Here is a 13,496-nt window from a genome sequence, read left to right on the forward strand (position 1 = left end):
TCCCACACCACATTTCATCAACATCACTTGCATGCCTTTCAACGAAACACAAATCTTAACTGTTTACCACTCTCTTCTTGGCTCAGAGTAGGAAACATCTCACATAATTCACCTGATTCACTTGCTTAAGCCATACACTAAATCTACATCTGAAAAGAAGCAACCTTTCCCCAAATAAAGCAGTCACCTGATTCACTTGCTTAAGCCATACACTAAATCTACATCTGAAAAGAAGCAACCTTTCCCCAAATAAAGCAGTTCTGTTCTGTGTGAGTTCCACACACCGCCCCCATTTTATTTAATAACAGCAAGTCTGATCTTTGTGGTGTTTTTTTTCACCCTCCTGATTTAACGTAATAAAAACAGCCCAAGCGAGACAACATCTGCCCAATATAAACCTGTGAGTCTACTCTATTTTAACAAGCAAGCAAGCATAGTGGGTAATGGCCATAAGCCCCCAAACGCTCAAAAGATAAACTTTTCCCCTAAAATGTGAATGATGTCTCTCAGACCACTCTGCAGAAGCATCCTGGGTAAGACAGACACCCTGAACACACAGAGTTTCTGCCCCAGGAAGAGCTCTCCAGGAGGGGAAGGGGAGATGAGGGGAGGGGGAGAAGGGAGGGGAGAGGGAGAAGGGAGGGAGAAGGGAGAGGGGCAGGGAGGGGAGAAGGGAGATGGGAGGGGGAGAAAGAGAAGGGGAGGGGGAGAAGGGAGGGGGAAAGGGAGGGAGAGTGGGGGGGAAGAAATAGGAGGGAGAGAATGGGGGAGGGGAGAAGTGAGGGGAGGGGAGAAGGGGGGAGATGGGGGAGGGAGAGGAGGGGAGGGGAGGGGGAGAAAGAGGGAAGCATCTCCAGTAATGTATTCATCCAGTAAGGAACACATACCCCTGAACACACAAAGTTTCTGTCCCAGGAAGAGCTCTCAAGAGGGAAGCGGGGCTGGGAAGAAGGGAGGGGAGGGGGACAGGGGGAGGAGGAGAAGGCGGGAGAAGAGGGAGAAGAGAGAAGAGGGGAGGGGGAGAAGGGAGGGGGAGAAGGGGGAGAGGGAGGGAAGCATCTCTAGTAAGATACACATCCCCCTGAACACACAGCGTTTCTGTCCTAGGAAGAGCTCTAGAGGAGGGGAGGGGGGCTGGGAAGAAGGGGAGGAGGGGGAGAAGGGGGAGGAATGGGAGAAGGGGGAGGAATGGGAGAAGGGGGAGGAATGGGAGAAGGGGGAGGGGAGGAAGGGGAGGGGGAGAAGGGAGGGGGGGAAGGGGGAGGAGGAGAAGGGAGGTGGGAGGAGGAGGGATGGGGAAGGGGAGACACAACCTGCCCAGTCCTAGCCACCCCTCTCCTCTTGCAGCTTCAGGAGCATCTCCACTCACCACTGCTGGGGCCACGCACAGAGCAGCCTGCTCAGGACAGCTCTGAGGAGCCAGAGGCAGATGGGAGGCCGGACACGACGCCGGCTCGGTGTAGTGCAGAACTCACTGCACCTCAGGGCTGTGGAGAAACCCACACGTGTGGCAGGAAACCTGCTCCGAGCAGGCGTGCATGCTGTCATTGGAGCAGACACCTGCCTTCTTTAAATGCGTCACTATACCACAGCGTCTGGCTAACCCTCACCACCACCTGCAGCAAAAGCCTGCATCCCTGGGTGTTAATATGCTCCTGAATGTGAGCTTAGCCTGGAATCAGAGTCACAGAAGGCTTTAAGGCATCTGGCAAAGAGGCAGAAAGGAACAAAGAATCTGCCTTATGGACAGTGCGGTCCTGGCAAAACAGCTCACGGCAGCGGGCGGACCACTCGAGAGTGAGACGAAAGATGAAGTGGCAGGCGAGGCTCATTGTAAACAAGATTCATATTCACCAGATAAATGTGGCAGAAGGACCAAAAGAGCCATTCCAAGTGTCAAGGTATAGTTTATAGCATGATACTTAGAAGAAATTTTCCATACAGTGATTGAAATTCCATGTATTCCTAAAAGGGAGCTAAACATATGGTCAATTGCCTGGAGCGGAGGACCGTGGATGAGGTTCGGGCGCTATGCATGCAGAGGTTCTTAATGCATGTTTGACAGCACCCAGCAGACACAGCCTGAACCCAGCACTGGTGAGAACTCCCCATTCCTCAGCACGTCTCCATCAGCGTCTCCAACAGCAAGGGGCTTACGGACACCCCTGTTAATCTGGAAAATGCCACAAGTGACCCAGTTTCGGGTCTTAACCTTTTCCAAGTGCATTTGCTTAAGCCAGTGGCATGACCTTGGTGGCCGCCCAGCAAAACAGCCGGCGGCCCTCAGGGAAATACCAGGGGCCCTCAGGGAAATACAGGCAGCCCTCAAGGAAATACCGCTGCCCATATCCCTCCCACACCTGCCCATCAGGATCTCCAGGGCGGGGAAGACAGGTGTACCGAAGACAGACCAGGAGATGTTCCCACATCCGCCTGAACTTCCCTGTGTGCAGCAGTTCCTTGGCTAAGAAAGAGGGAACAACAAAGCGCCCAGGAGGTAGGCCAGCAGCTCCTCCTGCTCCCCGAGTCCTGACTCCAGGCAGACGCCAGGATGAGCCTGGGCATCTCAGAGGAGGACGTATGCACACCTATGGGGCTCCTGTGACCCTTCTTTGTTCCCTGACAACACAACCCTGGGAGGGAGGCAGTGCTGGCTCTCATCCATCCAGGAAAGAAGCTTGGCTGCAGACAGACAGTGACTGGGGTTCTGGTCCCCCAAGGCACTGCCTTCTGGGCCCTGGCTTCTAAATGATGACAAGATATGTGGGGCCTGAGAAACCAGATGTCTCCGCTTTGTCACTCTAGGCAAGGACGAGAAAGACAAACACCCAGCAGACATCACCAGCGGGAGGGAAGTATGTCAACCACAATTCCCACTTTGGGACTGCCCTGGTGGTCCAGTGGTGAAGAATCATCCGCCTGGCAATGCAGGGGTTGCACGTTCGATCCCTGGTCCGGGAAGATGCCCCAGGCCTCGGAGCAACCAAGCCCACGTATGACCACTACTGAGCCCATGCTCCGAAACAACAGAAGCCACTGCAATGAGCAGCGCACACACTGCGGACAGAGTAGACCACCGCCCCCACCAGCTCCCCACAACCAGAGACAAGCCTGTGCAACAACGAAGACCTAGCATAGACCCCGCCCTCAAAAGAAAACAAAAAACAACAAGACCAAACCAACCAACCAGAAAAGACTGCCCACGTTGTTCACAAAGCCTGTTTCACCTTGAGGTGCATACATGGCTTTCCACAGAACCTCCCAGAACAACCCAAGCTGCACTGGCCACTCTCACCATCAGGACCCTAAGCTATCCTCAGTCTTTATCAGAAAAGCCACCTTTTTCTTAAGGTGCCTGGGGTGGTTAGGTACTTAAGGGTTAAGGAAGTGCCGCTGCCATCTGGTCAACCTACAACATTGGATTACTTGTGCATTGGTGGCTCAGTCAACGAATTCACTGCAGAGTGCCTTTATAATCACTTAAAAAAAAAAAAAGTATGTGATCTACTGTGGAGTTCTACATGGAATCTGGGTCTCCTGCATTGCAGGTGGTCTCTTTACCTGACTGAGGCACCAGGGAAGCCTCAGGCATAAAACACTAGAAAACTGCTCTTCTCAGACATACAAGTCAGATTAGTGATTGCCTAGGGATGGAGACAGATGAGAATAGGGAGATTAGACAGAGAAGGATACGGGCTTCCCAGGCGGTGCAGTGGTAAAGAATCTACCTGCCAATGCAGGAGACACAGGACACTTGGGTTCAATCTCTGGGTCGGGAAGATCCTGGAGAAAGGAACAGCAACCCACTGCAGTATTCTCACCTACAGAACCCCATGGACTAAGGAGCCTGGCGGGCTAGAGTCCATGGGGTGGCAAAGAGTCAGACATGACTGAGTGATCAAGCAGAGAAGGATACATGTTATTGATTTAAGAACTCAATTTTAAAAGCACTCACAGGATTTCCTGGGTATACCTAGTGGCTAAGACTCCATGCTCCCAATGCAGGGGGCCCAGGTTCAATTCCTGGTCAGGGGACATGCTGAGGCTAACACCTGGCACAGCCAAACAAAAAAAAAATAATTTAACTTAAAAATATAACTTAGTTTGGAGTTTTAAAAGTCCTTACAATGTGCATCATCTCACACGCTAGTAAAGTAACGCTCAAAATTCTCCAAGCTAGGCTTCAGCAATACATGAACTGTGAACTTCCAGATGTTCAAGCTGGTTTTAGAAAAGGCAGAGGAACCAGAGATCAAATTGCCAACATCCGCTGGATCATGGAAAAAGCAAGAGAGTTCCAGAAAAACATCTATTTCTGCTTTATTGACTATGCCAAAGCCTTTGACTGTGTGGATCATAATAAACTGTGAAAAATTCTGAAAGAGATAGGCATATCAGACCACCTGACCTGCCTCTTGGAGAAACCTGTATGCAGGTCAGAAAGCAACAGTTAGAACTGGACATGGAAGAACAGACTGGTTCAAATAGGAAAAGGAGTATGTCAAGGCTGTATATTGTCACCCTGCTTATTTAACTTCTATGCAGAGTACATCATGAGAAACGCTGGGCTGGAAGAAGCACAAGCTGGAATCAAGATTGCTGGGAGAAATATCAATAACCTCAGATATGCAGATGACACAACCCTTATGGCAGAAAGTGAAGAGGAACTAAATAGCCTCTTGATGAAAGAGGAGAGTGAAAAGTTGGCTTAAAGCTCATCATTCAGAAACCAAAGATCATGGTATCTGGTCCCATCACTTCATGGGAAATAGATGGGGAAACAATGAAAACAGTGACAGACTTTATTTTGGGGGTTCCAAAATCACTGCACATGGTGACTGCAGCCGTGAAATTAAAAGACACTTACTCCTTGGAAGGAAAGTTATGACCAACCTAGATAGCATATTCAAAAAGCAGAGACATTACTTTGCCAACAAAGGTCTGTCTAGTCAAGGCTATGGTTTTTCCAGTGGTCATGTACAGATGTGAGTTGGACTGCAAAGAAAGTTGAGCCCTGAAGAATTGATGCTTTTGAACTGTGGTGTTGGAGAAGACTCTTGAGAGTCCCTTGGACTATAAGGAGGTCCAGTCAGTCCATCCTAAAGGAGATCAGTCCTGGATACTCATTGGAAGGACTGATGCTAAAGCTGAAACTCCAATACTTTGGCCACCTTATATGAAGAGCTGACTCATTGGAAAAGACCTTGATCCTGGGAGGGATTGGGGGCAGGAGGAGAAGGGGATGACAGAGTTAGAGATGGCTGGATGGCATCACGGACTCAATGGACATTAGTTTGAGTGAACTCTGGGAGTTGGTGATGGACAGGGAGGCCTGGTGTGCTGCGATTCATGGGGTCGCAAAGAGTTGGACACGGCTGAGCGACTGAACTGAACTATGTGCATCGTCAGGATTTAAAGCAGGAATTCACCGTGTGGCAGGTGACGGTAACAGATTCTAATATTAACTAGCTCCCTGGTTTGTAAAATTCACCAGTTTATAAAATTTTATTCATATTTCTGGGCAAAATCCATTTCAGAGTCTTCCAGTAGGCAAAATAACACCTCCCTGTGTGCGTGCTCTGTCACTCAGTCGTGTCTGACTCTGCGACCCCGTGGACTGCAGCCCACCAGGCTCCTCTGTCCATGGGATTCTCCAGGCAAGAATACTGGAGTGGGTTGCCACTTCCTCCTCCAGGGGATCTTCCTGACCCAGGGATCAGACCCATGTCTGCTGCACTGGCAAGCGGATTCTTTACCACTGAGCCACCTGGGAAGCCCAAATAATACCTACACACAGCATTAAAATTTAATATAAAATGACTTAGAATTTTTAAAAATATCTAAGCTTGTTATTCAAAGTGTGTGTGTGTGTGTTGTTTTTTTTTTTAAAAAGCATCTGAACCAACCACTTGTTTTGGTTTTATAACGTGTTATACATGCTATGTTACTTACATTCCTAAGCTCAGTCACTCAGTTGCCTCTGAGTCTTTTCGACCCCATGGACTGTAGCCCTCCAGGCTCCTCTGTCCATGGGATTCTCCAGGCCAGAATACTGGAGTGGGTTGCCATTTCTTTCTCCACGTTACTTAGATTACTAAGCCCTTCCAAACTAGATAATCATTCTGGACACCCGTCACTTAAAGAGAACCTGGGTATGCAGAATGCAAAAGAGAGTCTACACTGGGGCCTCCCCTCTGCCCTTCAGAGTCCAAATCTGACCATGTTCCCATGGGTCTTTAGACACCCACTTGTCCCCACCAGCAAGCAGGTCCCCAGGCCTCCTCTCCCTCCTCCCACCACCAGTTCTCACGGCTTGTGCTCCGAACAGAACTCAGATTGTCTTGTTTTCAGACCCTTACACATGTTCCTCAAATTCAGAACAAGCTTCTGAACACATGCAAGGGTGTCCCACCCTTTCTGTCCACTGGACGGAAATGCCTATTTCAAGCAATAAAAGCATCTGTCACCTATCCCATCCACAAAGGCAGCGAAAACAAACTTCACAAGGCACGTACTTTCTGACTCTAAACCTCCCAGGTGAGGAATGGACCACGATGACTTACACACACGCAGACTTTGGTGCAAAGGCATCACAGCACAGCACTGTCTGCTACACGAATACTCCGGAAGCACCATAAACGTCTACACAGAGAGATCTGTTACCACATGGTGGACCATCCAGACCTCGGAGCATCATGGGGTCGTTAGGACAAGTCATGAGTCAGACCTCAGGGTGCTCAACGTGGAACAAACTCCACTTTCATCTGTAAACACACAAGCACCTGTTTCTAAAAGGAAACCTAAGAGCGTAGTACTGACACGGCAGCTCTCTGGAGAGGCAAAACAAGGGGATGGAGTTGGCGTGGGAGAAAGGCTGATGGATTCCATGCAATTCCCTTTTGAAAGTGAATATTGGGACTTGCCTGGTGGTCCCATGGCTAAGAAACTGGGCTCTGAATGCAGCGCGCCAGGGGTTCCAGACCTGGTCAGGGAACTAGATCCCAGGTACCACAACTAAGACCTGGCACACCCAAACAAATAAAAATAAAAGAAATATGACATGAAAAGTGAAATGTTTTCCCACATCCACATGTCACTCTCAGTACTGATAAATGCAGAATTAAAAAATCACACTTGGAGAAAACTGTAACTGGTACTCCAGCAGCCACCCCTAAAGAGTGCTTGTTTTGACCACTGTGCAGTGAGCAAACCCTTTGGGGGCACTGCGTAAAACCCTGAGGTCAACGCAGCTGACTGCTTCTGGGGGATCAAACCTGCTGCTGACCCCTGGGAACACACCACACTGAACCCCAAAGGCTTCTCCTCTTTAAAAGTGCAGAGGTCGATGAGGTGACCCCACAGAAACGCTACACCACGACAGCATCTCTCATGTCCCTTCCACCCCAAAAGGCTCAGAAACAGCCACACCAGGACACTAGTTTCCTGATTTACTAGGACAATCGCCTATTCCACAGAACAATGAGGCTGCTCCATTAATGTGGTAAAGAACAAAATTTTCTCCTTCTTCACTTTCAGAACCTCCTCCGTGGATGCTATTTTGGTTCCCCCCAAAAAATCCTTTGGGATACGTCTTCAAGTCTGTACTAAAAACTGAAGTGAGAGGGGAGGTCAATTTACTTTTAAAAATTTACAGCCAATCTTGGAAAAGACTGGACTAATTCTGTTAAAAAAAAGGCAGGTCAGCACTGTACTGTGAATTAGCCAACTGAAATACCAAGTGGAGGATTATTTCTCTATATAAAAGCAGTCACGGGAATTTCTTGGCTGTGCAGTGGTTAAGACTCTGGCTCCATTACTTGGGGGCCCTGAGTCTGATCTCTCGTCAGGGAACTAAGATCTTGCAAGAATTCCATGGAATGCTCTAGGCACGAATACTGGAGTGGGTAGCCATTCCGTTCTCCAGGGGTTTTTCCCAACCCAGGGATTGAACCCGGGTCTCCCACATTGCAGGTGGATTCCTTCCCAGCTGAGCCACCAGGGAAGTCCAAGAATACTGGAGTGGGTAGCCTATCCCTTCTCCAGGGGATCTTCCCGACCCAGGAACTGAACCGTGGTCTGCTGCACTGCAGGCAGATTATTTACAAGCTGAGCCACCAGAGAAGCCAGGAAGCTTTGTAGCCAGCGTGGCCCAAAACAATCACCAAAACCTCTGAGCTGCCCAGCTGTACTGTTCTAGTTCCTACATGTAAAAGCATCATGTCCCCAATTTCACTCTCTGACCCCCTCAAATTATCCCAACTCCTATTCACAATTTGCTTTCTATGCAAGTATGCTTGCTTGCCCCAGAGCTCAGTACAGTGCTAGAAACACCAGGATGTCTGCATACATCACTCCACTTTAGCATGAGACCTGAAAATCCGGTAGCCTGCCACCTTGTGTTAAAAATGGGCCATGACACTTTGCTTCATTTAGAGAATCAGCTATTGCCAGGGATAAGACTTAAGGAATCAAAATCACTTCGTAAGTCAAAAATTAACACTCAGCAGTAATGAAAGAAAGGATCTTGTAAGAACTGACCGTTACCAGGAACTCTGCTCAATACTATGTGACAAGCACAGGAAAAGAATCTAAAAAAGAGTGTGTGTATATATATACATGTATGTATATATAACTGATTCAATTTGCTGTCTTTTCCAAAGAGTCAGCCGTTCGCATCAGGTGGCCAAAGTATCGGAGCTTTAGCTAAGTTAACTATACTCCAACATAAAACTAAGTAAAACAAAGAAGAAAAGGAAACCTTTCAAACTTGTGATGTTGGATTCATCCTGTTAGGGACCAAACAATGGTCTCTAGGACCTGAGTCATGTTTACCAGAAAGAGACAGGATATGTGTTCATCCTGCCTGGCCAATCATGTAACGCCAGCTACTCCTGTAACTGAGACAAAGAACTGCCTGTATATAAGCCGCCATACTCCTTTGTTCGCGGCTCTTGTCAGATTCCCTTGTGTGGGATGAGACTTGGGCCCTAGCGCGCTAGGAATAAACAAACTCCCTTCTTGCGTTTGCAATACTGTGGTGGACTTGCTCTCTCGGTCGGTTCGGAGATACGGGCTCGGAGCATAACAATCCTTGGCCAAGAGATGAATCACTCATGTACTTCCTAAGTGTACACACTCACACATGTATGCACAGACACACACACACACGCACACACATGTCCACATCGGGGCTGTCACAGTTGACACAGGGCAGCCAACAGACTCCATGCTTTGACGGCCTGCTCATCTCTGTTCGTAAACAAGGCTTGATGCCCAGGTCTTACCTTTTCACCACCAGCTTCAGGGTCTTATGCGACCCCTTCACCAGGCAGATGGCCTCCTGTCTAAACCCGGACAGACCGAAGCCACTGATGCCCACGATCTTGTCTCCGGCCAGCAGTTTGTCCACGGCTGCGGCTTTGCTGCCTTCTTCAACCTGCAATGCAGAAAGGGGGTCCATGAGCTCTCCACACCGAATGAGCAAACCAATCCCCAGGACGCAGACAGGAGGATGTGTCAGTGACAGCTCCGTGCCACCCACCAGTTCTCGAACGACCCAGGAGTGAAGGGATCCAGCTTGGGCCCCGATTCCCTGCGGCAGACCAGGGATGCACCCTTCTCCTGGTTTGTACCCCTCATCCAGTCTGCATCTGCAAGGCCTACCTTTTACGGAAGGGGCAGCAGAGTACACAGACACTCAAAAACACACCAGAAACAGGGGATCCAGATGGACCCCTCTCTTTCTGGATCTCCTTCCTCCAAAAAAAAAAAAACAGATGGGTATTTTAAAATTATTGACAAGTTATGTCTCACCCATCAATCCTGCACCTAGAGCTTCCCTGGGGGTCCTGTGGTTAAAGAATCTGCCTGCCAATGCAGGAGACATGGGTTAGATCCCTGGTCAGGGAAGAGTCTGTGTCCCACAGCGCAAGTAAGCCCGTGCATGACAAGCGCTGAGCCTGGGCTCCAGAGCCCGGGGGGCCACAACTACTGAAGCCTGTGCGCCCAAGAGCCCGTGTTCTGCAACAAGAGAAGCCATCACAATGAGACGTCCACATGCCGCAAGTGGACAGGGCCCTTGCTCGCCACAACTGGAGAAAGCCCACGTGCACCAACAAAAGACCCACCGGAGCCAAAGAAATAGATTTTTTTTTTTTAAGTCCTGCACCTAGGACTTTTTCTGTAACAGGTTTCTTTCACTGTTTTGCTTTTTTTTTTTTAAATTTCTGTAACAGCTCTATTTAGCTATAAGTCAAATACACACCAACCTACCCATTTGCACACGGATGAATGGACTGTTAGTTGTACTCAGAGTCATCCAACCATTACCACCCATCCAGCTGAGAACAGGCTTCCTAAGCCCAGAAGAAACCTCGTGCCTGTCAGCAGTCACTCTCCAGCCCTCCCCGGAAACCATGTACGTGTACATGTACACGTATGTACTGTGGACACTTGATATACACAGTCATACAACAGGTGGGCTTGTGTGTCTGGCTTCCTTTACTCGTGATGTGTTTTCCAGGCGCGTCTGTGTTGACCCCTGTATCGGAACTCCGTTCCTTTTTATGGCTGAATGACACTCCATCGTACCGATCGACCACATTCGATTTATCTGTTCATCAGGGATGGATATATTTCCTTTGTTTCTACTTATTGGGCTATTCAGCCAGTTCAGCTCAGTAGCTCAGTCGTATCCGACTCTTTGCCACCCCACGGACTGCAGCACGCCAGGCCTCCCTGTCCATCACCCACTCCCAGAGTTTACTCAAACTCATGTCCATTGAGTCGGTGATGCCATCCAACCATCTCATCCTCTGTCGTTCCGTTCTCCTCTCACCTTCAGACTTTCCCAGCATCAGGGTCTTTTTCAATGAGTCAGTTCTTCACATCAGGTGGCCAAAGTCCTGGAGTTTCAGTATCAGTCCTTGCAATGAACACCCAGGGCTGATCTCCTCTAGGATGGGCTGGTTGATCTCCTTGCAGTCCAAGGGACTCTCAAGAGTCCCCTCCAACACCACAGGTGAAAAGCACCGATTCCTCGGCGCTCAGCCTCCTTTAGGCCCACGGCCACACCCGTGCACTTGGCTGTCAGGGCCCCGTGAGCGCGTCTGTGTGTGAATATGTACCCTCATTCCCCTTGGCTGTGCAGCTAACTAGGAGCACAATGTCGGGGTCCTATGGTGACTAGAGTGAACATTTTGCGGACCTGCTAGACTGCTTTAAAAAAATTATCTATTTCGCTGTGCTGGGTCTTAGTTGCAACACGTGCCATCTTTCATCTTCATTGTGGCATGGGGTCTTAGCTGTGGCAAGACCACAGGTCTCAGCTGTTCCTGACCATGGGATCAAACCCGTGTGTATAAAACACTTCCTACTCAGAGTTACACACAATATGTACACAAGTGGACTGACCAACTCCCTAAAAGGATTTTATGACTTTTATCCTGAGAATTTTCAATCTGTAAATCCTTAACCCAGCTTTTCTTATATAGCAATAATCCAACTAGGCATCGAGTAAGCCTTCAAGTAACCAATCTACTTTCTGTACCAGGACCCTGCAAACTGTGTGCTGTGCTTAGTCGCTCAGTCGTCTCCAGCTTTCTGCTACCCCAGGGACTGCAGCCCGCCAGGCTCCCTGTCCACGGGATTCTCCAGGCCAGAATACTGGAGTGGGCTGCCATGCCCTCCTCCAGGGGACCTTCCAGGGGATCTTCCCAACCCAGGGATGGAACCCAGGTCTCCTGCACTGCAGGAAGATTCTTTACAGTCTGAGCCACTAGGAAAGCCCCAGAATACTAGAGTGGGTAGCCTGTCCCTTCTCCAGCAGAGCTTCCTGACCCAGGAATCGAACAGGGGTATCCTGTACTGCAGGCGGATTCTTTACCAGCTGAGCTACCAGGGAAGCCCTATGACCCATGAATCAAATCTAGCCAGCTAGGACTTCCCTGGTGGGCCAGTGGTTAAGACTCTGTGCTCCCAATGCAGGAGGCCCGGGCCCCATCCCTGGCCAGGGAAGATCCCACATGCCAGGTGGGGTGCCCTCCCCTCAACCTCCCTGCAGAAAATCCAGCCAGCTGTCTTGTTTTTGTTTTGGGTAAATAAAATTTTACTGGAATACAACCACACCCATTTGTTTATACACTGCTACAGTTGGGGGCCCATAAAGCCAAAAATATTTACTACTTGGCTTGTTACTTTAAAAACAAAAGCTGTCAACCCCTGTTCTACACCAAAAAGCCATTCTTTGTACAAACTGCTAGGAAAACTAGTGAAAAAGATGACTGTTTATGTGCATACCAGGGTACAATTTTGCAAGTTCTCTGCGCTCCCACTATATGCCAGGGCTGACCTGAAAATCAGTTCCAAACCTCACCGGGCACTAAAGCAAGGAAACGTTCCTCCTCTGGGAGTTGTAGAGCTGGAAACAAAGCCACTGACAGGCTCAAAGATGAAACCACACGGTACCTGGATCTGTCTCTCTGCCTGCACCCAAGGACAACTCAACCCCTCCTTAGGGGTAACAGAGTAATTATTTATTGCAAGTTGACACCATAAACAAAACATAATGAACAAAATGACCACTCCAAACAGAACTATGAAGCAATTCGTTCGGCTAACAACAGGTTTCCAAGTCTAGACGATTTTTAATCCCAACGTAATGACAGATCCCAATGTTAATAAGCTTCCACCCGGCCAAGATTACACACTCAGCCAGAAACAGCCAAGGTGAAGGACATGTGGTGGAGAATTTAGGTTTCAACATGCCCCAGCTGCGGGTGCCCAAGGGCTGTGTCCAATCCGAGGGTTGGTGGGCAGTTACCTCGGGTGAGAGGGAGGTGGGAGTCCCCGGGGAAAAAGATGGAGTGAGCAGCAGGGGAAGAAACTTACAAGATTGGAGAGGCAGGGATGGAGGTTGCCCACACAGAAAACAGACCCATAAACAGCGGAGGACAGAATCCTTGGGCTGCCTGGCAGAAGAGGATGAAGGAGCAGGAGATGGAGGAGAAAGAAGGGGTGGGTGTCCCCAAAGAGAAAACAACCAGACACACGCAGAGCTGGTGAATCTCAGCATCACAAGAAAGCCTTTAGGTAAAACCATGACGATGGAGGAAGCTGCAGGGTCTTAGGACAGGTTCTGAAAGCAGCCCTTCCTACAGGCAACCCATTACCTGTAACGACTTGGCCACGACCTGGTGAGCTTTTCCGTCTCATCCCCACAAACCCTTGCACGTGAGACTCTCTCAAAGTGCTATCATTAACGTCTGGCTAAGGGACTTGCCTGGAGGTCCAGTGGCTAAGACTCTGAGCTCCCAAATGCAGAGTGTCCAGGGTTCGATCCCTGGTCAGGTAACTAGATCCCACGTGCCACAACTAAAGATTCTGAACGCTGCAATGAAGATGGAAGATCTTCAGTGAAGATCTGGCTCAGACAAATAAATGAAACATTTTTTGAACAAAGGTCTGGCTTGACCCCGAAGCCCAAATCACATCTGGTT

General features: G+C 49.2%; 1 protein-coding gene across 4 annotated transcripts in view; it reads right to left on the reverse strand.

Annotated features, from left to right (window-relative positions):
• Nucleotides 1-13,496, reverse strand: part of LOC138431428 (protein Shroom2) — a 141,138-nt gene that overhangs the window by 60,785 nt on the left and 66,857 nt on the right. For all 4 annotated transcript variants that reach the window (XR_011446062.1, XM_069573573.2, XM_069573572.2 and 1 more), the window contains exon 2: nucleotides 9,285-9,436. Coding sequence is in view for 3 of the 4 variants with exons in the window: in XM_069573573.2 (XP_069429674.1) it covers nucleotides 9,285-9,436 (152 nt within the window). In the remaining variant the exon portion in view is untranslated. The remainder of the gene's footprint in view (nucleotides 1-9,284; nucleotides 9,437-13,496) is intronic.

Source organism: Ovis canadensis, chromosome Y (genome assembly GCF_042477335.2).
Source record: "Ovis canadensis isolate MfBH-ARS-UI-01 breed Bighorn chromosome Y, ARS-UI_OviCan_v2, whole genome shotgun sequence".
NCBI classification, from domain to species: Eukaryota; Metazoa; Chordata; class Mammalia; order Artiodactyla; family Bovidae; genus Ovis; species Ovis canadensis.